The sequence below is a fragment of the Phocoena phocoena genome, chromosome 6 (assembly GCF_963924675.1).
Source record: "Phocoena phocoena chromosome 6, mPhoPho1.1, whole genome shotgun sequence".
NCBI lineage: Eukaryota > Metazoa > Chordata > Mammalia > Artiodactyla > Phocoenidae > Phocoena > Phocoena phocoena.
Window position 1 is genome coordinate 11,209,459 of NC_089224.1, and position 26,874 is coordinate 11,236,332.

Here is a 26,874-nt window from a genome sequence, read left to right on the forward strand (position 1 = left end):
CTTCATGAAGTCTTGCCCTCCAGGACCCTGGAGTGTTCTGCCCAAACGGACTGTGCCCATTTCCAGGCCCGCACAGGATAAACCTCCTCCCTGCTTCCCCCGGCCCCAGACAGTGCACTCTGTCTGCACCCCTAGGCGTGAGAATGGCCAAGATGGCTCCTGGGGACCTGGGTGGTCAGAGCTTGGATGTGCCAGCCGGAGCCTCCAAGACTTTGGGGCTGGGGAGGAAAGCTGGGGCTCAGGCCAGACAGGGAGGCGCCCCCCCAGTGTCCTGGTCCTTGCATGGTGTTCCGTGATGTTGGGCTGCGCCCCGCAGGCCTACAAGGCCTGCACTTGCCCAGCTTTAAGACGGAAGAAAGAGCCTGGAGTCAGCAAAAGAGACATGAGTGGTTTAATGGATTGGGGAGTTTACACGTCTGAAGCAAGGTCCTGGAGTGATACCCCACCATGTGCGTCCGATGGGCGGGCAGGACAAGGCGGCAGTCCTCTCTGTGGGGCGGTGGGGGGCGGGGAGGGGAGATTGCCAGTTGGGAATTGATGTCAGGTGGGCTCATCGGTTACCAGGGAAACTAGCAGAGGATCACGCCCCTCAAGGCCCCTTTGATGAGAACAGTCACTAGCTGGGGCGGAGGCAAGTATGTAGGAAGATGAGTCACGTGATTAGGGTGTAGGTGAAGCAGACGCTCGTTGGGCAGGGGATGTTCAGAGAGCAAGAGAACAGCCATCTTGGGTGGCCTGACCGTACACATGGTGGAGCTACAAAAAGTTGGAAAATTCCAAATTTGAACCTGGCCTTCCAGGCTGTTATAAAGCTATATTCATCCAGGTAGAAGAACACGTTTTATTTTCTTTAACAATGTGTTGGCTTCATTTATCACTCTTGAATATAATGGCAAAAATGCACGGGCCTCCATCCAGGCTCTCGCTCGGGGTCCACCAACATCAGCACCTTTACAGCCAACCTTCCTCTCTTGCACCCCTGACTGACCACTCCCCCGCTCCCCTCTCCCCCGTTCCTTCCCGCTGCTGTCTGCCCTGCATGTCACTGTCAGAGTGTTCATGAAATGTACTCTTCCTGCACGACCCCCTGCTCAGAACCCAGGTCTGTGGGGTTTACCGAAAACTCCTCAGGCTGACAGTGGACAATGCTAATACCATTTTGAACACCAGCTATGTCAGGTACCGCGCCAAGTGTATCTCACAGGGTGTCTTTTGAAAACAACCATGAATGTGCTGAGATTCAGGAAGCTGCCCACAGTTGCAGGCTAGGAGGTGATGGGGCCAGGACTTGAACCCTAGCTCTTCTGATCCCAGAGCTGATGTGCCTTCCATCACATCCCTGGCCCCAGCCTGTCTTTCCTGCCTTCTCCTCTAACTGGTCCCCTGTACCAGGGGTTACAAACACAATTGTCTGCAGGGGCCAGTGGAGCAATGTCAATGCCTCAAATGACTTTGGTGTCAGGGGAGTAGTAGGGGCTATGGCAGGTCCATCCCGTTTTGGCCTGGCATTGATAAGGTCTTTGCATTTTTTCCAGAGAAACTGGAAGCATGGAATGTTCTAGAAATTTTTAATTGTTTGACTCTGTGGGCCAAATACAACACATCTGTGGGTCATACGTGGTCCACAGACGGCCATCTTGCATCCCCTGCCTTATGTCCAGTGGGACACGTCTTATCCCTGCCCCAGAGACACAGCCCACCTTTCCCACTGCCTTAGCTTTCAGGGGTTCCTTCCACTGCAAAACCTCCTTCTTCCTCCTCGTGATCCAAATTCCACTGATCCTTCCCATCTCAGTCAAACCCACCTCCTCCAGGAACCCGCTGGCCTCTCTAGTTCACCGAAGTCTCCCTTCTCTGGGATTCTGTATTTATCAGAGCAGAAGGTAGTCATGATGGAGACTTATATTTGCATGGTACTTTCCAGATCCAGTTAATAATAATAGAACATTATTTTGTTTTAAAGTGGGTCCCCATCACCAGCTACGAGCTTGGTTGAAGGCAGGTTTCACTATGGAGAGTGGGGTAGGATTCCTGCAGAAAAGCAGCTGAGGCTGCAGGAGAAAGCAGCTGAGGCTGCAGGAGAAAATACCAGGCTTACTCCAGGACACACAATTGGAAACGATCCAACCCAGGGCTTTTGTGTGCAACAGCTTTAATAAGGTGTAATTTACATGCCGTCGGATTCACCCATTTTAAATGTGACTTCAGTCACCAGCCCACGACTTTCAACTCAACGCCAGCGCTCAATCTGTCACAGCCAGTCACCCTCAGCTGTCCACCCCTGTGTCCCCCAGCACCTAACAGTGTGATACATGTGGCTGGAACTCGAGGAATGTTCGTGGAACAGCTGTTACATCTTTTGAACCCGTGCCATCAGAGGATCAGTTTTCTTGTCCTGGGTTACTTTGGTTTCATGTCTCAGAAATCAAAGGAGTCTTTCTGGCTCAGAAACCATGTTTTTTCACTGACCGTGGTGCTTTCTGGGGTGGAGAGAGACCAGCTAGCAGCCATGAAGTGAGAAGGGAGCGTGGTCCCTCGGGTCTGTTCCCGTATTTGGGGGGTAGGCCCTACCAGGCGCTCCCGCTTCCTTCTTCCGGTCAACAGACATCTCCAGGCTTCCTGCTGGTGCAGCCTCTTTGGCCTCACCGAACATTTCCCATCCTGATTCTTTAATTTCTGAGTCCCTCTCCTTGGCTCGCGCTGAAGCGGCTCTGGGGCATGCATTTGCCATGGTTCTTCCGGTGGAGCCCTCTAAGCGGTCTTTCTTTGGTTCTGAAACGAAGTTTCACACTTGGTTCCTTTGAACTGAAGTCTCATCTCGGTTCTGCCCAGACCTGCCTTCCAGTCTTCAAGCTTGGCATTATTGATGGGTTGCTGGCTCTTCAGAGATGAATACCATTCGGCCCCTATATCTCCCAGGACCACTACTGTGGCTGGTGTCTCCCCTTCCCACCTCCCTCTCTCATGGTTGTTAGGGACCCAACTGGTATGATTAAAGAGAGTTCTGTTTGGTATATCTGAATGTAATTACCATTCAACTTCAACAGCACAAAACTCTACCCTGGCTTTTAGATAAGGGATGTTGGACTTTCAGCATTTATCAAGTCTGTTGAAATCTCTCTGTGGCTCTGAAAGAAGCAGAGAACTTAGATGATCAGACAGGGGAGGCATCCCAGGAGGGGGCAGGGTGTGAGCAAAGGCCTGAAGGCAAGACTTGCCAGCCACAGGCAGGTGGCTCAGTTCGCTACACGGGTGTTTATAGATTCACAGAAGGTTAGAGTGACAATAGGGCTCTGAAATCACCTAAGGCCACTACCCTCATTTTGTAGTTGAGGCCCTTGAGGCTCAGAGAGGGGAAATGACTTGCCTACATCAAATCCCCAGCCAGTGCCTCGGCTGGGCTAGAAGATTCATCTCTCAATTCGTGAAAGCAAATTGACAAAGCAAACTTACCTGTGGGCTGCTGTTTCGAGAAAAAACACCATCTAGTAGAGCAGAGAGTCCCACTCAACAGATGTTCGTAATGGGAATGGGGTCTTGGGTTCCAGGCTGGAGCAGTGGGCCCTGGTCTCGGGTGCACAGGGATGTGCATCCCTGAAGGTGGTGGGCGTCTCTGTGAACGGAGGTGTTTCTATCCCACCACGGACTAGGAAGCATGGACTGGTGGCGCCCTCCCCAACCCCGAGGCAGGCTGCAGGGGGCTCTGCTGGGAGGGGAATGGAATGCCTGCTGTAGAAATTAGCAGTTGCCCCCAGCCTTGCCCACCAGCCCTCTGCCTGGGGCTCAGAAGAGAGCTGGCTTTGCAGGCTGGGCCACGGCCCCATGCATACGCTCAGGGTCCCAGAGAGGATGCATGAAATGAAGTGAGAGAGCTCTTGATACTGTAAACGTCATAGCGCTGAGAATGCAGAGCCCCAGTGACATCAGGGCAATGGAAGCAGGGAGCCGACCTCTGGCAGCTGCCCCAGGATTAGTGTGGTTCTGCAGTGGTGTTTACATTACGAGCTTGGTCACCGTTCTGCTGGCTCCGGGCCCGAGGCATCAGCTGTCATGATCATTTGTTCTTGGCAGGCCACTGTCTAGATTCCAGCACACATGAGTCGCCCACCCCGTCTCTCGTTCCAGGATCCGGGAAGGGAGAACGGATTGCTTTTCCCTCCCCATTGGCTGGTCCCCAGAAGAATCCTGGTGTTTCTCCCAAATGCTCAGTCCCAAATCCTTTGTTCTGTGCTGGAGATGCTTCCAGCTGGAGCGGCTCACGGCAGCCCAGCGAGGGCAGAGCTGTGCTGGGGGCAGCATTGGGGGTGGGCTAGACCAGTGGACAGGCTCTGAGGGGGACCCGGGCCCAGGGCCAGGAGGTTCCCTCCCCACCTCCTCTCACTCCCAGTGCCCCCTGTGGGAGGTGGCGGGAGAGAGGGGCCGGCACACAGGACCGGAAGCCCAGTGGAGGGGCTCTGGACTGTTGCCACGATTGAGGAGAAGTGGACTCTGCTCCTCTTGTCCCATCCCACCTCTGCCCTGGCCTGCTCCAGTGATAGAAAAGGTGAGACATGATAGCGTGAGCTGAGAAGCTTAAAAGCTCATCCGAATATTACTCAGTCATCAAAAAGATGAAATAATGCCATTTGCAGCAACATAGATGGACCTCGAGATGATCACACTAAGTGAAGTAAGTCAGACAGAGAAAGACAAATACCATAAGATATCGCTTATATGTGGAATCTGAAATATGATACAAATCAACATATCTATGAAACAAAACCAGACTCACAGTTGTAGAGAACACACTTGTGGTTGCCAAGAGGGGGATGTGGGAGGGATGGAGTTTGGCATTAGCAGAAGCAAACTATTATATTTAGGATGGATAAACAACAAGGTTCTACTGTATAACACGGTGAACTATATTCAATATCCTGTGATAAGCCATATATGAAAAAGAGTATATATATATATATATATATATATATATATGAGTGAGTCACTTTGCTGTACAGAAGAAATTAACACAACATTGTAAATCAACTATGCTTTAATAAAAATTTTTAAAAATGCTCATCTGGGGACCACTGGGACCACTGACACCATAACAGCTTCCACGACTGCCCAGAAGTCATTCCTTGAAATCTCTCCTGTGTGCCAGGTGCTCTGTGAGGCCCAGGGCCACAGAGAGTAGGGCTCCAGCCCTTTAGATAGGCCTGTCCTCCTTGGGGACCACAGTCCAAGGGGAGTGACAGTGGCTGGCGTGTGGGCACAGGGTGGCCTGACCAGGCTCTGGTGCTCCCCTGAGCAGTCTGTACATGGTGATGCCTGAGGGTCCTTCCAGTTCTGAGATCTGGGGGTTCTGCCGTGGTGCTCTTAGAGATGGGAGGGATGAGTGTGAAGGTGAGCTTCAGGGATGAGAGCGATGGGCCTCTTAGAAAGGAAAAGATTTGGCTGGTATTTGGGGACACCACGAGGAGAACATTTTTGCTGAGGTGGAAGAGAGTTTGTGTCGAGAAGCCTCGGGCTGTGATTTGCAGAAGAAGGGGTCAGGTTGGGAGTGATTTTCAGGGGGTCCCCAACAGAGGGGGCTGCCCATCATGGTGTGTGGGGCTTCCAAGGGCTCTGAGTTCACTCGATTCTGATGAGATTAATCAGACAGCAACAGTGGGCTGGAGAGAGAGGCTGGAGCCAATGAGTGAGGCAGTGAGGAAGGAGTTAGACACATGACATGGGAACCACCTGGATGTCAGCCTTGAAGGGGGCTGGGCAGAGGAAAGGGAGGAGTCCAAGAAAGCTCCAGATGGTTAACCTGGATTCCTGAGAAAATGACAAAACGTCAGATCCCAAGAGTGCACCACCCATGGGCAGCAGTGGTTGAAAGAAGCACTTGATCCTCAGAGCTCCAGGCAGCATGGCCCCATGAGACTCAGGCTGGCTGCATTCCAGGCTCTTCTGAATCGGCTGGGCCAGTACCACCTGAGGATATGACTAAGGCTTGGAAATCAGCACCCGCCTTAACTGTCTACCCCAGCTTCTTCCCAGTTAATCTCTAGTAAAGGCCTTCACTAACCACTTAGTTATGTCTTAGAAACTCTCCAAAAAAAAAAAAAAAAAAAAACTCTCCATGTGTAGGATGTTTTTTGGATGTGGCTCTCCCTGAATTGGAAGGGTGATTTCAGAGCCTGGAATAACCATCTCCAAATAGTTCTGATGAAGCATTGCGAAAAGTGAGGTACAGATGGTCAGGGATGGCCTTGCCACTCGAGGCTTCCCAAGCCTGTTGATGTCCACCATGTCACTGAATTCGCTTATTCCTCACTACAAACGCCAGAGGAAGGGATTTTTACTTAGATTTTATGGAACCAGGACCTGAACCTAAGATCTTCCATATCTATCCTCAAACCTCACCTTCCAACTGATCTCTGCCACCCTGATGCCTTACCATCAGGGTCAGGCCACTGGGCAGCATCCTGTCTTTGCCAGAATTACTCCCGGGAAGGTCCATATGTTGGGTCACACCCACATCAGAGCGAATAAAACAAATGGAGGGCACGGTCCACGGTATCCTTGACCTGCTTGATTCCCAGAGTGCTAGGTTACCCATGGGGAGGCCTGGAGGGAGCAGAGAAGAGTGAAAAGGGATGGAGTGGACTGGGGGCAGGGGGAGGGTGACAGCCCAGTGACAGCCCGTGACGTACAGAGATCCAGGAACCGCTCTCAGCTCCCTTTGCTGCAGCTTTGACCTGGCCAGGAGATTGTCGGAATGGGCATCGTTAAAGCTCATTTGCTTCCGTACTCTTGTCTTTGCTGTAGAATCTTAGGCGTGTTCCCAGCCGTTCCTGTTGTCCAAAAACCGAGGTCACCATGGCCAGTCTTACTTTGCTTTTCTTCCTAGAAAAGAGGAAGATGACTGCAAACCCCAGTCCCCCTTAAGTGATCTGTGTAACTCACAAGTCATCGTGTAATGATTTGTGCATTTTTCAGCTGCTGATTACTTTTTTCCCTGTGCGCATGCCATTAATGCTTAAACAGCTGTCCACTTTGGTTAGGGTCTGCGGACAGTGTCAACTTGGGGAATGTATCAGTACATCTTGATCTTGGCCACCTGGCTGTTTCATGTGTATTAACACCCTCTGATCTCATATACTCATTCAGTCATCAAATATTTATTGTGCAAGACATGACTGCTAGGCTGCGAGTATACGTGCTTTGGTTTCCTAGGGCTGCCATAACAAAGTACCACAAGCTGTGTGGCTTAAAACAACAGAAGTTTATTCTCTCACGGTTCTGGAGACCAGAAGCCTGAAATCAAGATGTCCACAGGGCCGTGCTCCCTCCAAAAGGTCTAGGGGAGGATCCTTCCCGGCCTCTTTCTGACTTCTGATGTTGCCAGCCATCCATGGCGTTCCTTGGCCTGTAGACACATCACTCCAGTCTCAGCCTCCATGGTAACCTGGCCTTCTGCCCAGCTGTCTGTGCTTTCTCTTTTTATAAGGATGCCAGTCATTGGGTAAGGACCCACCCTACTCCAATCTGACCTCATCTTAACTAATTACATCTGCAAAGACCCTGTTTCCAAAGAAAGTCGAATTCTGAGGTTCCAAGTGGACGTGAACTTGGAGGGGACACACTTCCACCCAATGCAATACAGTTTGGGCATTTTCCTTGGTCCTTTTTTTTTTCTCTCATCGAGCAGCCAGAGCAGGGAAAGTTAGAGTCTGGATCTTCACAGCTAGTACGAGGATGTCAAGGATGTGGTCTTGTCTCAGGGAGATGGCCATTTTCTTAGGAAAAAGAGAACGCGTACTCCCGTGACTGTAAGACCAGGCAGTGTGAGATAAACGTCAAGTGGCACCCAGGACGTGCATTCAAACAGGCCGTGCCCACTTGCAGCAGGAATGATAGATCAGAGAAGGTTTGGCCAAGAAGGTGGTCATAAGCGTCCCTGAGGGGCAGGTAGCCATAGGCGATTGACATGGAGGGCCCCCCTGGCTCGCCAGTCTGGGAACAGCAGGCTGCCGTGCGGGAAGGTTCGGGTGCATTCTGGGAATGGCAGGAGGTCTACATGAGGAGCAGGGCAGGGTGGGTGGGGCCAGGCAGACCTGAGTTGAAACCACGGCTCCCTCACTCGCTAGTTGGCTGTGTAGTCTCAACACCCAGCATGTGGGGACTGAATCTGATCACACAAGCTAGAATCCCTGCCGTGATGCTGTACCCTCGCCCTGGAAGGAAGCCTCGCTAAGGAGCAATTAGAAACCTCTTCTTCCATCCAGGTGCTCAAGCCAGAGATCTGAACCTGATCCTGGCCGCCTCCCCTGCCTTCACCTAGTTTAGCCAAGGTCTGCCTCTTCTACTTCCTAACAGCCACTCATATCCCTCCCCACGGCTACTTCCCTAATACAGGGCTCCGCCACCTCGCACCTGGGGCGCAGCCTCCTCCTTGACCTCCCTGCCTCTGCTTTCCCTCTGTTCCAATCCCTTTCCAACACTGCAGCCTGAGCAGTCTTCCTCGTGTGCAGATATGACCACACTCTTCTCTCAGGCCCCTTCTGTGGCTTCTGATGCCCTCAGGGTCAAATTCAACACGCTTACACCAGACCTCCAGGACCCTCCACTTTCTCACCCTTCTTATCCCATCATGGGACCCCCACCCCCAGTTTCTAATCCCATCATGACTCCCAGATCTCTTTCTTATCTTTAAGCTCTTATAGGGATTGTTCCCTCCGCCTGGAACTTTCCCCTTTTCCTCTTAGTTAAGGCTGTTACAACAATACCACAGACTGGGTGGCTTACACAGCATTCCTCTCTCACAGCTCTGGAGGCTAGAAGTCTGAGATCAAGGTTGGGTTCAGATGAGAGCCTCCTTCCTGGCCGCAGATGGCTGTCTTCTTGCCGTGCCCCTCTGTGGCAGAGAAAGCATGCTCATCGGTGCCAGCGTGAGGAAGGGAGGGAGGAAGAGTGCTCTCTGGGGTCTCTTCTTATAAGGGCGCTAATCCCATCATGGGGGCCCCACTCTCATGACCTCATCTAAACCTAATCATCTCCCAAAAAGGCCCCATCTCCAATACCAGCACGTTGGACGTTGGGGCTTCAACATATGCATTTGGTGTTGGGTTAGGGGAGCCACAGACATTCAGTCCATAACACACTCCCACTCCTCTCTTAGCCACCTTCTGTTCCTCCTTGCAATTTCACTTTGGATGTTACTTCTTCCGGGAAGCTTTCCCCGATTCCTACCTCCCCAGTGCAAACACACACACACACACACACACACACACACACACACGCACGCACACACACGGCTGGACTAGATGGAGCCCTGTGTACATCCAAAGCATAATGCCGACCCTTCCTCTTTTTAAGAGGGAGTTTCCTCCACAGGTGACCTACTCCAGAAAGCCATCCTCTAACCTTAGTGCTGTTTGCAACCCTTTCAGGACCACCGGGCCCCAAAGGCGATCAGGGGGATGAAGGGAAAGAAGGCAAGCCTGGAACCCCTGGATTACCTGGACTTCGAGGTAATGGGGAGGCCCCTGGGAGGGCACTGGACATACCAGGAAGGGAAGGGGCTCTGCTATACATCCCTGACCCTCTGTTTTCTCTTTGGTATCGGTGATGGGGCTCCTGGGACAGTGCCCAATCAACTCAGCTTCAGATGCCCTGTTCTGTTAAGAGACTAAGAGGTTATTGGTATAACAGTAGGATGGAGCAAATCCTTTTCCATAGAGAGGACCAGGACCTGAAGAAAAAGGGTACACATGAGGCTCACAACTCCTTGAAGCCACTTCCCACCCCAGCAGCCAGGGTCCCTGTGACCAGGGCCATTGGAAGGTATTGAGGGTGTCCCCTGATCCAGAGCAACCCATCAAGTATGCTGTGTCCCCTCAGTGTTTCCTGAGTCCCCAGCACCTGACCCCCTACCTCCTGCGGAACCTGCCCCGGTCAGCAGATACCTGCCCTCTCGTGCCCTCTCCACCCTGCTACATGCACTAGTGACAGCCCGGAGGGTCCAGTAGCTGGCAGGGAGGGTACTTTGGGGCCTTCTGGAAGGGGTATGTTCGTCTTAAATGCCTCGTCTCAGGAGTTCCCGTTCTGTTACTTTACCAAATTTTGCATCCCAGCCTGTCCATTCCCGAGCCTCTGCGGTGAGCAGCGTTTTTCTAAGGGAGTGTAGAGTCTTCTAAGTGATGTAACAAAAGGGGAGGTTTATCAGGGGAAAGGTGTCGGCTTATTTATGTCAGGAATTATACCTCCAAACCACCCCCTTCCTAAGTCTCTAAGGAGGCTGAGAACAGGAGAAGAGGCAGAGGCTGGTTGAGGCAGAACCCACGGCCTGGCCTCCACCTCTCAGCACAGCTCCCTAAACTCAGAATCAAGGATGCCCAGGGGCTCCCAGAGCTGTGGAACCTCCTTTTCTGCCTTAGTCAATGACAGGATGCAGGATCCCTGGGCATATCCTGCAGGAGACACAGAATGCCGTGGCAGCAGGGCTGTTGGGCTCCAGGAATGTTGCGTTAGGGAAAAAAATAAATCAAGCCCTCGTCTGAGGTGCTATCACCCTCTTGGGGCCCCCATCCTCTTCCAGCCGTTTGACGTTTACGGCGGAGGAATCATAAGTGCGAAACAGATTTCTCCGTGTCATGGAAAAAGGCCAAAGGAAACCAACTAACATTTGAAGCAGGAAAGTAAAATTAATTAGTTCATTAGAGTGCCCTGCTTTGCAGAGATAACTGTGGGCTTAGGTCAGACCTCCAGGGCCGAGGCCTCACTGGGTGAAACCACTTGTTGACTCCGGCTTTCCATGGTGATGTGCAGCCAGTGCCACGGGGCCTTGTGGCCAGGAGCCCTGGGGACTGATGTGACAGCAGCCTGTCTGCCCCAGTTACTGAGCTTGCAGACTTCCTGCCTCCTCTTCAGCCTACCTTCCCCTGCTCTACACTTCCCTGTGTTTACCACAAGGAAGGGACCTTGCTGGTTTTTTCTTACACAGGATGGGGAGTGATTTAATCTTCCTCCTACCCCAAGTACCAGTAAGCCCTTTTCATCCAGCTGAGATGAAGCCGACCAAGCAGGGATAGGACCCTGCCTCCAGCGCTCTCTGCTGTGTGACCATGGGCAGGTTACCTAACCTCTCTGGGCCTCAGTTTTCTCATTGGTAACACAGGTGAAATAATACCTCAGTTTATGGGGAGGATTAAATAAGATACGTAATGGAAAGCACCCAGAACAGTGCCTGCCACGTTCAAAAGGCTCCAAAAAATTTTGCAAGTCTAAATCTCTAGCAAAGCTAGAGGTATAGAGACAGCTTCCGAATGAGGTTGGCACCTCCACCATCACTCACAATAGAATTGGACCTTTCGGGGGGAGGGGTTCAGCCTCACTGGATAAAAGGTGCTGACGGGGAGGGTTTGTGCTGACCTTTTGGACACTGTCTTTGTAGCATCTTTAACTCAGAAGAATCAGGAAGCAGGGATAGCAGGAGGATGCGTGGTTGAGGTCTGTGGCTGAGCCAGACGATGGCCTCTGGGGGCCCTTCCAGTTCTGAGTCTGAGGCTCCAAAACTTTCTTGTCTCCCCAGGTCTGCCAGGGGAGAGAGGGACCCCAGGACTGCCCGGCCCCAAGGGCGACGAAGGGAAGCTGGGAGCCATGGGACCGATGGGCATGCGTGGGTTCAAAGGTAACAACGCATCTCAGCTCACCCTCGCTCACCACCAGCCCCTGCACACCAATGTGGGCACTGGAGTGTGGACCTGGTTCAAATTCTAGTTCTTCCACTGAGAAGCTGAGTGACCTTGAGCAAGTCACTTAATCTCATTAGGCATCAGTTTGTTTTCTTTTCTTTTTTTTTTTTTTTCTTTTTGGCTGCGCCGCAGGGCTTGCGGGATCTTAGCTCCCCCAGCCAGGGATGGAACTCGCACCCCCTGAAGTGGAAGCGCGTGTCCTAACCACCGGACTGCCCAGGGAATTACCATTAAGTGTCAGTTTCCTCATGCCCAAACTAACAAGCCTCGTGATACTATATTTCACAGGGCTGTCACGAGGATCACGTGGAACGTATATGAGTGAAAACACGGTAAACTCCAAAGCGCTGTAGAAATGCAAGGGAGTGTTACTATTGGTTGCAGCTCGGTGATGTAACCAGAGGAAGCCAGGTCAGGAGAGCAGGCTTGCAGGAGAAACACAGACCCAGGATGGCCTCCTCCCCCCAATACTGCCAGATTCCTCACAGTTCCTCATATTCTTTTTATTCCCCAAATATTTAAAACTTTAATCAATCCTCAGATTTCCATTGCCAATAGTGTTTCTTCTGACTTTTTTTCCTTCCCATTAAAAGTCATCTTGCTCATTTTCAGGGAATCCCACTTTAGAGTCAGTCCCGTCTTTCCACGTTCATTTCAAGAGTGTCCAGACCTCTTAGCACCATTGCAGAAGAAAAAGAGGAACTCGGATACTCTTTCCCCAGGCTCTCTCACTTGTTAAAATGAAAACTAAGAAAAAGAAAAGTACTATTAATCATTCCCACCCCACATCTAGGATGACCTCTTAATCTAGGATCACTGGGAACTTTTATTCTACTTTCTGGTTGGTGATTAAACAGACTGAGGTCTTCCTTCCTTTTATGATCCACATTTAAAAAAATCGATTTTAAAACACATTACAAAAGCAGCACATGCTTATTGAAAACAATTTAACGATACAGAAATGTATAAAGTATAAAGTAAAAAGTGAGTGCCTTCCCCCTAGGTCTCTTAAGGGCTCATTCTTCAGAATAACTACTGTAAACACTTTGGAGCACATCCTGCCAGACCCTTTTCCAAGCACATTCATATTTACATATATGTTTGCTTTTGTTTTTTTCAAAACTTGGAACACACAAGGCATCCTCCCCTGGAACTTGCTGGCTTGCTTTTTTTTCATGAGAGAATATACCATAAGCTTTTGATTTGCAGATATCTTTCTGGAGGCAATTGGATGGAATTCCCTGGTCATTTTAATGTCCCCTTGAGTGGTGTCAGGACCCTTCTACTTCTTTGTAGAGTGGGATGCTAGCTGAGAAAAAAGCTGTGTTGTTTTAACCATATCCTGGGAAGGAAATTCCACAATTCCCTGGAAACTCTCCCCCGTGTTTTATAGCCTCCTCCACTGATAAATCTGCCTGACATAGAACCTATGTGTCTCCCTTTGTAACTGAAGACCCTCCCCGCCTTTTCTCTTTCCGTGCTTATTAGAATAACCTTGGATTTGGACTTCTGAAACTTTGGCTGTTTAATAGGAATATCTTTGCTTTGTCTTCTTCCCGTGGGATACCATGTACTCCTTTAGTCTGTGCTGTGCTGCTCCTCTGTGCTTTAGTTGGAGGGAATGAAACTTCTCTGCTTGGTGCCCACCCACCCTGCTTCCAAGGGGGACCAGAGTAGGCAACATAATTGGCCCAAGCTCTTACCCTTTCAGCCATGCATGCCCTCCAGGGCTGCGGGCTCCTCCCTGAGGATTTCTCTGGTCTTGGGTTAATGTTTCCTGCAGGTAAGACTTTATTTACAATTAGGATTTATTTCCATTTCTAATGCCCGTTTTCCTCCTCTGTTTCAGGTGACCGAGGCCCAAAAGGAGAGAAAGGAGAGAAAGGAGACAGAACAGGGGATGCCAGTAAGGAAATTCTGTTGGGGTCACTGGATTCTGTGTCAGCACAGGTGTAGCTATTGCCCAAGCAACCCAAGTTTCGGTGGCTGGAGGCTGGGGCTCCAGTGTCAAAGGAGCTCCCTGTCCACTCCAGGGCTCAGTTGATCCAGCAAGAGAGAATTATACCCCAGGGGCACAGGCCACATTTCCAGACATGGTATAAACCCAGTGGTTGTGTGGGAGGGACTGGAGGCAGACTGCATGAGCTCCCTTCCGGCCGCCTCACTATGTAATTTTCTCGTCTATAGAATGGGGAGAAGAAGCATTCTTATGTCATAGAGTCATTGTAGAGAATTAAATGAGTTAATCCATGTAACAGGTGGTTAGGACACGTGGTTAGGACTCAGTAAGTGTTTGTTATTATTATCCTATGTAATACACCAATTTAGACAGACTTACATCATTGGAGATGCTTGCTAAAATTCAGTTACTGACCTTGTGAAAATTCAGCAAGACCTCATGGGGAAAGGTGTAGAGGCGAAGCAGAATCCTGTTTGTTTTCCTCCTCTGCCACCAACTGAGCAGTGATGCTGGAAATCTCATTATCTGGAAGACCACCGAGGCCAGGAATGGGCGTCTTTCCAACGAGGGTCCTTCCTAAAATGTTTACAAGGGAAGCCAGCTTATCTAGTTATGACACTCTTTTCCAGGGTTTATTTCTCCCACAAAGGTCTACATGTAGAACCTTGGAGAGAGTGCCAGAAAAGAGCGAGCCTCCCAGCCAAGTTTCAGTGAATAGAGTCTCCTAGCCAAGATTCAAAAAAATACCACCATATGGTATCTGTTGGGCTCTGAAATGCTGCCATCTGGGTGAAGGCTCAAGCAGTTTACCCACTTCTAGGGCATCTGGGCCCTGGTGTGGGGCTGCCTAAGAAGGCTGGGCCTGGGGAAAGGGACAGATACCACTGTGGATGCACACTTTGGACCCAGATTGAGGGCTTCTCGAAGGCTGATCTTCGGTTTCAGTGGGTCCTTAAAATGACATTTCCATCCCAGCCGTGCAGGACCAGGAGACCTTGCTGTTGAATAATGCCCTTCTCCAAGGTCCCTGAAACTTTAACTTGCCTCCTACTTCCTCTACCCTTTGCTTTCCCGGGGCAGTGATTAAGGATCAAACAGGAAAAGTGTAGGGGACAGCTCTCTGTCGCTCTAAAGTGATGGGTGTACCTGAGGAGGAGGTACGCCTGTGTCTACCCTGGACTCCACATGCCCACCTTACCTCAGATGCTGTAGTCCACAAAGCAGTCTATGTGCTTCGCAGTCTGTCTAGCATTATGGAGAGTCCCTTCCAAGGATAGCCAAGGGCTTAACTGGGAGCGACCCGGCTAGATGAGATCTGCTGGACGCTGCAGGAGCCAAAAGAAAATTTTGAAGGCAAAGGAAGGGGGCTAGATCTGACCTAGGATGTCTGTGATAGGTCTGACTCGCGTTTATCTAAGGGCTGGGCACCAGTACTCTGTCTCCTGAATGCTGCCAAGGCAGCCGAGAAGGACCGTGGCATTTAGCTGTGTGAAATAAATAACTCCTGATGGGGTGGCAGGAAGGGAGGGACTGTGGAAAGGTAACCTCTGAGAGGGGAATCAGAAACACTGCCCGCGTACCCAGGGGTGCTTGTCAGGACTCTTTGACAGCTGTTCCCCAGCTGACTCGAGAGGATGGTGTGGTCTGAGCTAGCCGAGCCTGGGAGAGGTGATGGTTGTTAGTCACCATTCACCCCAGGGATGCTCGCGTCACTGTTTACCTTGCCTCTGTGGGCTCAGCTGGGTGGGCTTTGCACTGGGATTGGGCTCTGAGGCTAGGGGCACTGTGTGTGCGTGACTGGGGGGATGGGGGCTGCTGGGGGTGGGAGCTGAGCCACCTGGGGGCGCTCCCCCAGGCACGGGTGGGGAGCCTGGGGAAGGGCAGCTAATCCGCTTGACCCTGGAGCCTATTGACTGCACCGCAAGAGGCCCGTGTCAGCTCTGGATGGCCCCTCCTCGGGGACTGCCCTGAAGATGCTGTAACAGCCCCCTCACAAGACCCCAAAATGTCTCCATTGGTGATGGAGCTGGAAAGTGGAGACAGCGACGGCCCCATCGACGGGCGGCCGTACACAGCGTGGGAGGCACAAGGGACACATATGGGGATCGCAGAACCACCAGGCTGGACGGCCCTCCATCCATCTCCCATTCTCAGAGACCTGGAATGGGGAGAGGAGACACCCAAGGCAGAGGCTGGACGGAAAACCCAGGCCTCGGCCTTCTCTGATTCTGGAATGAGAGCTCAGGCCCCTGGTCTTGAAGAGGAGGGTTGGGCTCCTTAAACCCCCTAGAGATGCCTCCACTTGGAGATGTGGATGGAAGGGCCTAAGGCTGAAGGGGGGCCGCTGAAGCAATTCAGGGCTGAGACCTGGGCCTTCCCATGGCCTCCACCCTCTGGCCTGCCTCTGCTCACGCCAAACCCACACTGTAGTCAGACTCCTGGTTAGGTTTCTAAGGAACTCTGGTCCCAGAGGCCTTCACTGGATCCCTGGGACTGAGGTTCTGAAGAGGGAGCCAGGGATCATCTTTCAGAGAAGTGCGGAAATTCTGACCCAGGCTGAGTGCCCGCTTCTGGGGGGTTCCTAGTCATTCCCTGGGCCCAGGGCAGCCCCACCGTGAGATCCAATGGGTGGGAAGAAGGAGTTCTCAGCGCAGGGCTCCACCCTCCTTCAAAAAAGGATATAGTGGAGGAGGCAATCCTCCTCTGGGAGCCCAGCTTGCACCTAAGGCCTGGAACCTTTACCAAACACCTCCCACCTTTAGCAGCGACATCCTAAAGCTCCAGCAGGTGGGGATGTTACTACATTAAAGGGATTGATGAGAAAAACAACAAAGACCCCCGCCTCAGGTCAGAATTGGAAATTAGGGGTTTTCCTTTGAAGAAGGCGTTACAGAAAAGACTTCTCAGGACCCCTGTTTTAAGTAAATATTAAACTATTTTTCAGAACAAGATCTTGTAATTGTTTACCCATGTTTTGGCCTGGAGTCATAGGGTTTTAGAGTCACAGGGTTTGGATGGTGTTTCAAACCAACTCCTCTGCCACCCTGGAGCCCACCGAACGGTCCTCTGAACAGAGAGCTGGAGAGAATTCCCACAGTCCCCCAGCTAGGTCATGGCCAAATTGGGGCTAGAATACAGAGCTGTTGATTTCTGCTTGATGAGAAGTAAAGGTGTTTGTTTGTTTGTTTGTTTTTAATTTTTATTGGAGTCTAGTTAATTTACAACGTTGTGTTAGTTTCAGGGGTACAGGAAAGTGAATCAGTTACACATATACATATATCCGCTCTTTTTTAGATTCTTTTCCCATATAGGCCATTACAGAGTATTGAGTTCCCTGTGCTATATACGAGGTAAAGGTTTTTTGTTGTTGTTTGTTTCAGGCAAGGGTGATATCAGTCATTCTGTTAGATGTTTGGCTTTTGAGAGTTTCGCCAGGAAAAAAAAAAAAAAGTTACATATACACATCTCAAGACAGAAAGACATTTGTTTTACCCTCATATATGGTCCATTTGCAAGAAAAATAAATAGTATTTTTGCAGCTAAGGGGTGGGTAAAGGATCCAGTCTTGTTTAAGCCCCACAGCGTGAATTTCAAGCAGGATATAAATTCAGATTGTTTAAATAACGTTTCCTCAATTTGGTTTCACATGGAAAAAAGTATGCAGAATGACCCAGGGGTAAATTCCAAGCCAGTGCTTGTTGATAGCTATCGTTGCATCTCAGAAAACTTGAAAAAATGTTTAACACCTTGTGTGTGTTTTCAACACTTAGGGAAGTAGGTTTGTGTGTGTTTGGCGGGGAGGGGAACCAGTGGGCACCCCAGCATGCAGTATAAGCTCAAAATAAATGATCAGGATGGTGGTTTCTAGACAGTTTTTTTTTTTTTTCCATTGCTACTGAGATGTCTCTATCTCTGTTTTAACAGGTACTCATTTGGGGGGAGGGGGGTGCGCTGCGTGGCATGCAGGATCTCAATTACCCGCCACGAGAGATCGAACTCGTGCCCCCTGCGGTGGAAGCGTGGAGTCCTAACCACTGGACTGCCACGAAATTCCTTCTATCTCTGTTTGAGAATAAGGGAGGCAAAGACAGTCCTTTGGAGTCCGCGAATTCCCTTCCGCCCATCCCTGTCCCTAGAATTGGCGGCACTGGGTGCCCCATGGGACCTGTTTGAGCACCAGAAGATAGCATTCTTTCAGGCCTGAGAGACAGAGCTACTGGACCTTTTATGTATAATTATATTTCTTTATTAACTCAACTGCCTGTACATCTTATTCCTTATACAACTTTAGTGCCCCAGCAACAACATGGTTTAAAAGTAAAAAACCACACTTCCAAGAAAAGCTAAGCATGCACACGAGACTTCTCACCAGCTTGTACCTGGTACTCTGGGGAGTAAATTCTCTGTGCCTGACATTTCACTTAATTCTCCAGTCCTGCCTATTCAGGAGGCATAATGACGTCCCTGTTCGAGAGATCAGGAGGCTGAGGGTAGAGGATAAGGAACCCGCCCAGAGCCACCGGCATTCATCGGGGGCAGAGCCAGGACGCAGATCGGGTCTGTCCACCCTGGAGCCTGCCACCAGTCCTGCTACCATCCTGGATTATCTTTTACTCTTTTGTTCTCTCTGGCCTTTGACGTGGGCGTCAGCATGGGGTCCTCATGGGCCACCATCCTTAGTGGGTTTAATATGAAAGCGCTAATTTCTTCCTTAGCAATGCTCCCTTTTTTTAATTTATTTTTTAATTGCAGTATAGTTGATATAAAACATATAAGTTATAGGTGTGCAACAAAGCAATTCACAATGTTTAAAGGTTATCCCCCATTTACAGTGATCACAAAATATTGGCTCTGTTCCCCGTGCTGTACAATACATCCCTGTAGCCCTTTTTTTTTTTTTTTTTATAAATTTATTTATTTATTTTTGGCTGCGTTGGGTCTTCACTGCTGCACGCGGGCTTTCTCTAGTTGCGGCGAGCGGGGGCTACTCTGTTGAGTTGCGCGGGCCTCTCATTGCGGTGGCTTCTCTTGTTGCGGAGCACGGGCTCTGGGCGCGTGGGCTTCAGTAGTTGTGGCTCACGGGCTCAGTAGCTGTGGCTTGCAGGCTCTAGAGCGCAGGCTCAGTAGTTGTGGCACACAGGCTTTCAGTTGCTCCACAGTGTGTGGGATCTTCCCGGACCAGAGCTCGAACCCGTGTCCCCTGCATTGGCAGGTGGATTCTCAACCACTGCGCCACCAGGGAAGTCCCCTGTAGCCCATTTTATACCTAATACCTTTTCACCCTCTATCCCTGTATTGCCTCTCCCCCTTCCCTCTCCCCACTGGCAACCACTAGTGTGTTCTCTATATCATTGAGACTGCTTCTTGTTTGTTATATTCACTAGTTTGCTGTATTTTTTAGACGCTCAGTTACTTTTGAGAGACTTTTCCCCGTCTCAGAGTTCGCTCTTTCTTTCACCAAGCCTTAACTGCCTCCCCTGCCTTGGTGGCTCTGGGATAGGCCAGACTAAAGTTTTCAAACCGGGGATGGGGGTCTCTGCCTCTGCCAGTGAAGCCTCCCCCCTCGTGGGCGTTTCGCGTTCTTCGTGACTAAGCGATCGTGCCTTCCTTCGTCCCTTCTTTTATCCTCACATAGCGAATCTCTGACAGATGCAAACATCACAGGGTGGGTGGAGATGGAAAAGTGGTTTTTAAATGTTTCTCCCCCTACGCTTATGTCTGGTGACTGAAAATACACAGACACACAAGACTCACTGAGAAAAATTGTCCCACAGCAAACACTGTCTCCTGTGTTGGCTGGAGCAGAGTGGGGGACACCCCAGATGGAGAAATGAGCACAAGGATGTGGAAAATGGGGAACACTGGGCACCAGATGAAAGCTGAGCAGGCAGGGCCTGAAGCCCGTGGATCAGAAACCGGGCCAGCACAGCACGGAGCTGGCTGTGGAAGGGGGCCAAGGCAAGAGAAGGTGAGGGGGCCGCCCTCACTTTTGTCGTAGAGAAAAGGTACATGTGTGGCAGGAAGCAAACGTTTAGGCAAGAGAGCGTCAGTTATTCACTTACTTAGCAAACATTCATGGAGGCTTCGCTGGAGATCAGGCTGTGGCTGAAGGCTGGGGAGCCCAGATGAGGAAGGCCTGGCCTCACCTTGAGGAGCTCCCAGGCTGGCAGGTGACAATCCTAGGAGAGCATGGTGAGGATTTTAGGAGGCGACTATACAAAGGGAGTCACTCAATGAGGTGTCTCTGACCCAAGTCTTGAAGGGCAAGTAGGTGTCCAGCCGGTGCCTGGAGAAGGTGAAGAAATTCCGGGGAAAGAGAACTGCGCGTGAAACAGCAGAGCACTGTCTGATAAACCCGAAGCGTTTGGTACAGCAGAGGTTTGCGGAGCAAGAAACAAAAACTAAGGCCAGAGGGGGTATTCAGGGATCTGTGCGCAGGAATGCAGGCTTGGTCTCTGGGCGACCCGGACGGGCTCTAAGCAGGCTGTGGCGTGGCAACAGTGGGAGGTGACCGGCCAAGCGGAGAACCAGACTAGAGCCAGGACCCAGGCCGTGACAATGGAGCCCCAGGCATCCCTGATGGCCCTCAGCCCCTCAGCCAAAGCCTGCACCTGGCAGGCTGGCCCTTCCCCCCCGACGGGAAGGTCCTCGTTCAGGGCCGGGCTCCCCCGCTGCCTCTCCGCCTGCTCTTGGCTGAGCTGCTCTGCTTTGAGAAAGGCCTGTTTTTCAGAAACCCCCGTTTCCTGAGAAGAAGAGGGGACGGGCGGGCTGTGGAGCAGCAGTGCTGAGATCCGGGTCCCCTCCAGACCCGGCCGTGTGGCCCTGAGGCCACTCACTGAGCCCCTCCAGCCACAATTTCCTCTTTTCTCTCCCGTTCTGTGCGAAGGATGGGATCTGGCCCCGCTTTGCCAAGAGCCTACCTTAAGCCTTCCAAAAACCAATCCAGTGACTTTTCCTGAAAGCTTCCTATTGACCCCTTCCAGGAGAGCTTCAAATCGCTCTGCCCAGAAAGCAGCTCAGTTCCGTTGAACCCAAGCCACCCTTGGTTTGATGGCTTCAAGTAGATCCAGGAAGGCCTGGAAAAACACAAGGGCTGGCTCCTTTAAGAAGCCAGGGGGCGAAGTGGGAGAATGTGGTAGGGGAGGTGTGCTGTCTAAGATCCACGGACACACTCCCGGCTTGTAAAACGGAGAGCGAAGAGCTGCGGCTTGGGCCCCGGAGCAACGCAGCCCCCTTGGAGAATCCACGCTGTCCCCAAGTAGCAGAGGATGCTAGGACGTCCTTAACAGGCCCGCTAGTATTTGTACTCTAGATACATAGATGCTGAGTGAACAGACGCAGGAGCCCGCTGAGGGCCAGGGGGAGAAAAATGAACAAGCCAGTGTTTGGCGTTTATGTCGAAAGTGAGTGTCCAAGCGATGGAGCGGCACTTGGAGAGGTCTGCTGCTTTTAACTGTTAGGCTGGTGGGTACTACTCTTGTAGGTGGAGGTAACCAGTCTGTCCCCTAAGCACCTGTTCTTTTTATGATGAGTGATCCAGGGAGCGTGTCAGCACCGTCTGCGCGTCTCGCATGCCCCACACTCGGCTGGCACTGCTCAGCCCATCCCCCCGGGAGCCCGCAGGACCACAACATCCTCGACTCCCTGGCCAACAGGCGTCGGTTTCTGGGATCTGCCCTAAAGAAAACTTGTAGGAATACAAACCTCAGATCGAGGGTGAGAGAGGCATTTTCTACAAAAACAACGCCTTGGAACCACTGAAGAATTGAAGTTTTGGCCTTTGATGTGGGTTTTGTACGAGGAAAGTTTTGAGACGTACGTTAAAACCGGGAATGATTGAACTGTTTATTGAGAAAGCAACTCAGCCAGCTCAGGAATTGTTTGTAATCCCCGTGACCCTGCACTCACTCATTTTAGGTTGGGTGGTAAACGTGCTGCAGGCACTAGATTAAATCCAGGAGGTCCCCGCTGCCGTGTCTTTTTGATGTAACTGGATCAGAGTTAGCTGCCACTGCATTAACTTCATGGCTCCACTTCCTCTCGAGTCCTTTGCCTGTCGAAAAGCCCCTCGGGGTGTACTTGGAAACAGTGGTCTAGATGGACTTACTTCCCCTAGCGCTGGATTTCAGCCGCTCTTCTAAAGAGTGCCATTGTGGAATTCTGATGGAACAAAGAGTAGGCAAAGCCTGTGGACGTCCCGGGAGGTCTTGTGGATGCTATCGTCAGGGGAGCTCACGGCTGATGCTTCACCGACTCAAAGGTTGGGCGAGTCCTTCACTGCAGTGGCCAGCACCATCCTTGGGAATTACACTGAGCTCAGTACTATTTACTGAGAACTGACCACCCCGGTCCCTGAGCTCCTTATATTTCAGAACTCTTTAAAGTATGTGTCATTATCCCATTTAAACAGATGAGGAAACTACTCTGAGAGGTTAAATTACTTGCCCAAGGTCAGAGAGCTAGACAGTGGTGGACCCAGTATACAAGCAGGTATGTCTTCAAGGGTTTAGAATATGCAGATGGGGAAGCATCCCAGCCAGGGGTCTCAGACCTTGAACTTGGAAGAGAGCAGTACCAAGAGAGAGGAAACAGGGAAGGGCGGGGACACGGTGAACAAAGCCAAAGGGTGTGAAAGAGCCTTCTTAGGAAAGGCCGCTAGTCTTGGTCATGAGCCCTAGAGCTAAGGCAATGGTCCGTGAAGGCTTTAGAGGGATGCTCTGTAAACATCAGCACCTCCTCTCAGCTCTACCCATGACAAAATGAGGGTTCAGGATCATGGCCTTTCTCCCAGCTCTACAGCATTTCTTTCTAGTCCTAAAGGCCTGTTGACCCCCTATGACCCCTCCCTGCCCTTCGAGAGGCCGAGGAGCAAAAGCAAAGCAAAGGACTCACCTGTCCACCCAGGCCGCCCAGTAAATTCCTACAAATCCAGCTCCAAGCAGAGCTTCTGGGCATTAGCGACATCCTCCCGCTCTGATGGGGTGAGCCTCTGCTTCAGGACTGGGCAGAGAAAGTGCTTCGTTTATTATTTGATCAGACGCATTTTCATTGAACACCTGCTAGGAGCCAGGCGACCACGGCTAGGGCATTAGAGGAACAAAGTCAGCCAAGACAAACTCCTGGTTTCCAAGGAATATGCATGGGGAGACCAGTGGGAGAGTCAACAGTTAAGAAAAAAATCCAGCATAAAAAGTACAGTGATAATTGGGAGATACCTCTGCTATTCCTTCTGTCCAGTAAAGTCCCGAGTACCCCCATGTGACCCCCAGTGAAAGACACAGCACAGTGGCCTGTGGGGCTGGAGACCCAGATGTGGCCACTTTATCCTGTGACCTTAAGAAAGTCACTTTCCTTCTCTGAGTCTGCACTTTCTCATCTGTAAAATGGGTATCACACCCACCACCCCAGAGGAGGACTGCCAAGATCAAATAAGACCGGCTAACAAAAGTTCTTTGAAGAGGCATAAATCACCATATTTAGAGCGGATTGCCATTAGGAAATAGCATTTTATAAAGTGCACCCGCAGGCCTGACCACCTTTTAAAAGCGATGCCCTCCAGCATCGCTTTTCCTGCCTGACCCGGAAATTCCTTAGGCTCGTGGGATGACTCCTGTCCTTCCCATACAGACCACATTTCCTGTGGATGTCAGGGGAAAGAGCAGTGCCCCGTCTAGGCAGGCACAGAGCCCTTGCGCTGCAGGCTGGCTGGGGGCATGGGGAGTTCTTTCTTCACAGGAGAAGAAAAGTTCAACTTCCTTAAAGGGCAGCTGGTCTAGATTATCACCAGGTCTCTACTCTGCAGCTGCAGAGAATCAAAGCCTATTTTCCCAGCCCCATGTGTTTATTTCTATTCCCCGCAACCTCCTTTCTTTCGACTTGTTTTGCTTTGGCAGGGCCCAGAAGGCAGGATAAATACACCTAGAGGAGCTGTGAGGTTTCAGTATTATGCTGGGTTCCTCCCCCTCTCTTCTCTTGAGAAGCAAAGTTCCCTGGGCTTTTGGGCCCTCCTGATGCATAACCAAGCAGGTTCTGGGGTATTTAGGGATCAGTTCTGTTCCTAGAGCCCCTCAACCATTCGTTCATCCACTCACTCATTTAGTACCGTTTGTTGATGGCGATGTGCTAGGTCTCTGCCTGCAAGTGGGACTGCGACTGGGAACCACGAGGATGCTGAATGACCGTCACTTCCTGGGAGCTTCCAGTGGTGGGGGCATGCGGGCTGGCCAAGGGAGCGGTGCTGGACTATTTCTCATCTGTGGGAAGCGCATATGGGGGCCGCAGGTCAGGGCGGCCCTCCTGGAGGAGGTGACCTGACTACTGTGAAGTCGTGTAGCCCAGGCTTGATCCCAGATCCATCCTCTCCAACAGTGCTTCTAGCCCTGACTGGGCATTTCCACTACCTACCAACTGTTCAAAAATGTCCCTCCCCCGATTCCCCGCTGGTAGATTTTGAAGCACCCAGGTGATTCTTACATGAAGCCCAGAGCCAAGAACCACTGCTTTAAGTCCCAGGCTCTTTCCCTTACTCCTAAAGACACGAATTCCTACAGACCCAGGGGGCTGCTGGGAGATAGATGAAAGGTACTTTACATATGGCGTGGGCTGTTATTAAATATTTGTCTGAAGTGTTCAGCCTGACAGTTGGCTCTGTGGTTTGAAAATGAAAGGCCTTTGCACTGCCTGGCTCCACCTCGGAGCAGCTGTGTGACCTTAGGCAAGTTATTTGACTTCTGTGGGCCCATTTCTCCTCAGTTAAGTGAGGGTCATAATGCCTAACTCGTGGAGCTGTTGTGAACAGTAAATGAGCGAGGGTGGGCATGAGAACTCTGCACGGGGCCTGACATGTCGTGGGGACTGGGTGTATATGAGTTCCCTTCACCGTCCACCCTTGACTTGAAATCTCTCCCGGGCAGCACCCAGGACCTGCCTTTGTTGTGCTGGGTTTGGGGCGGCTCTGAGCCAGGTGCAGACAAGCCCCATAGGCAGTGGGTAGTTCTAAGGCTGCCCCAGCCCTGGAAACCAGTTCCGAGATGGTAGCTACTGATCATTAAGCTGTCCTCCCGGACCCACTGAGAGGCTGAATAATGCAGCCACTCCCTCGGCTGTGGCTCCCACCAGATGCTGGAGAAAGAGGAAGATATTCTGCATCTCGCCCCCCAATTATAACCCTGAAACCCAAAGCAAATAGAGTAAAATAAGGTAGGAAGTAATTGGATGAAAAAAACACTGGAGCCCTCCAGAGATGCCAGCGCCCTGTGAGTGAAACCAGATGTTGGTTTTAAAGTCCTGGAATGGATTCCCAAGAGATACTGTCAAGTTCCCTTCCATCCCCAGAGGCAGAATGAGCAGCTGTCAGGCCTGGTACTGAGCGGAGAGGAATCCTGTATTTGAAGTGGGAGGGGGGATTCAAGGCCAACATCCAGCGTCCCTTCCAGCTCTGGGGCTCAGGCATTCAACGCCAAAGCAGGGGAATCTGGAGCAGACCCAGCCTGCTTTGTCTGAGACCTTGCCTTTCCTACATCTACATTTACAAGGCAAAGAGAGCAAAGATATTTGTTTTTTCGAAAAGAATCCCCACATATTAGTTATGTGCTGGGAGCCCCAGAGTGGCCTCAGCCCTGGCTTCACATTCCTGGACCATTCCGGAGTGGCCTTGCTTAACGAATCACATCCAGCTTGCATTAGTGAGCAGAAACTTGCTGACAGCAGGAGCCAGTCTTCTGCTGACGCCCCTGTCCCCCTCCCCTAATATGCTAAGAAGCCAGGAACTGAGCCCTGGGGAGAGCAGAGGAAGTTAGGGGGAGATTAATCCAATTGGAGGGATGAGCCCCCCCCTTGCTCCCGCTCCCCAGGCAGCAGGCTGGCTTTGCAACGAGACTTTCAAGGATACACCCCTGATGGGGCTACTGGTATCCGAGCCAAACTCAGCAACTCATGAAGACGTCTCAGAGCTGACGCACATGTTTCTGGGCGAAGTGCTGGCTGACGGGGGTTGGAGCTCACAGTAATGTGTGCCCGTGGCGTGCCAAGTCTTTGACATGTGCGACTGCTCCCAACCATCACCATTTTACCCATTTTAAGAAGAGGGTAAGTGTAGAGAGGTCCTATCTGGTCGTATAGTGGAGCCAGGATTTAGACCCTGTTCCTGAGTCCAGAGCCAGCCTCATTCCCCTCTCCCCTGGTGCCTCCCACAGGGATCCCCACCACCATGTTTTCCTCCATCCGAGTTCCCCAATCCACCGAGCGCAGAAGAGGCAAGTAGCTAAGCAACTTTCAGATGGGGGTGTGGGATTCACAGGTGCGCTCTTTGGGCACTTTTGGTAGCAAGGACCAGAGACTCACTGGGTCACTTCACGTAATGGGGTCATATGGTAAGGACACCTGGGAAGACTCTGGAAGACTGGGGCTCATAATACAAGTGGGCTTTGCAGAGCCTGGAAGGGGAAGTTCTCTCAGAATCCCAGGCAGTTCTGGGGGCTTCAGGACTGGGGTTCATGTCTTCACTCTAGTGTCTCATGTCCAACACGGCTTGTTAATTCCACTGTCCCTGCCTCTTTTTGCTTCTGCTGCTTCTCAGCTCTCTGCATATTCCCCCCACTCAGCTTCCTGAGAGGGTCTGGGTGATCCTGCTACATCATTCTAGTGGTTTGGACCGAACTCCTGAGCCAGACCCATCCGTCACTCATGGCCTTACACATGGGAAAGGAAGTGTCCACGGGCTGTGAGCATGGCATACATGTTGACTAGCTTATCTAGTGCCAGTCTTATCACACCTGATGTCAAAGATAAGCAAAGCTGGGTGCTAAAGTGGTCAGGACAGATCTTAATCAGTAATATACTATATGTAGTGGGGCAATGAGGTCAAGGGGGATTGAGTTCAACTTTGATTCGTACAGAGGTGACTGGGCATTTTCATGGGAGAGTGAGGGAGTGAGGGGTGAGTGGGGACTCAGTGGAGTCAGGGAAGTGAAAAATTACTAAAAGCAGGAGGGGGTTGGTCCCTGAGAAACCCATCTGGGTTGCTAACTGGAACTGATTCAAGTTAAGCCCCTCCCCTCCCACAGAGGCTGGGAGACAGGGTGCTGACTTCAGATGGTGGCTGGAACAAACAGTAAATTCCTTTAGCAGCCTTGAGTGTTCTCAGGCAGGCAGTTTAAGGGGGGGCTAGGGTCATCCTAGGGATGCAGCTTG

At 51.2% G+C, this 26,874-nt stretch overlaps 1 protein-coding gene across 2 annotated transcripts in view; it reads left to right on the forward strand.

Annotated features, from left to right (window-relative positions):
- SCARA5 (scavenger receptor class A member 5) overlaps nucleotides 1-26,874 on the forward strand; it is a 111,271-nt gene that overhangs the window by 64,568 nt on the left and 19,829 nt on the right. For both annotated transcript variants that reach the window (XM_065879575.1, XM_065879576.1), the window contains 3 exons: nucleotides 9,420-9,500; nucleotides 11,561-11,659; nucleotides 13,573-13,629. In XM_065879575.1, coding sequence (XP_065735647.1) covers nucleotides 9,420-9,500; nucleotides 11,561-11,659; nucleotides 13,573-13,629 — 237 coding nt within the window. The remainder of the gene's footprint in view (nucleotides 1-9,419; nucleotides 9,501-11,560; nucleotides 11,660-13,572; nucleotides 13,630-26,874) is intronic.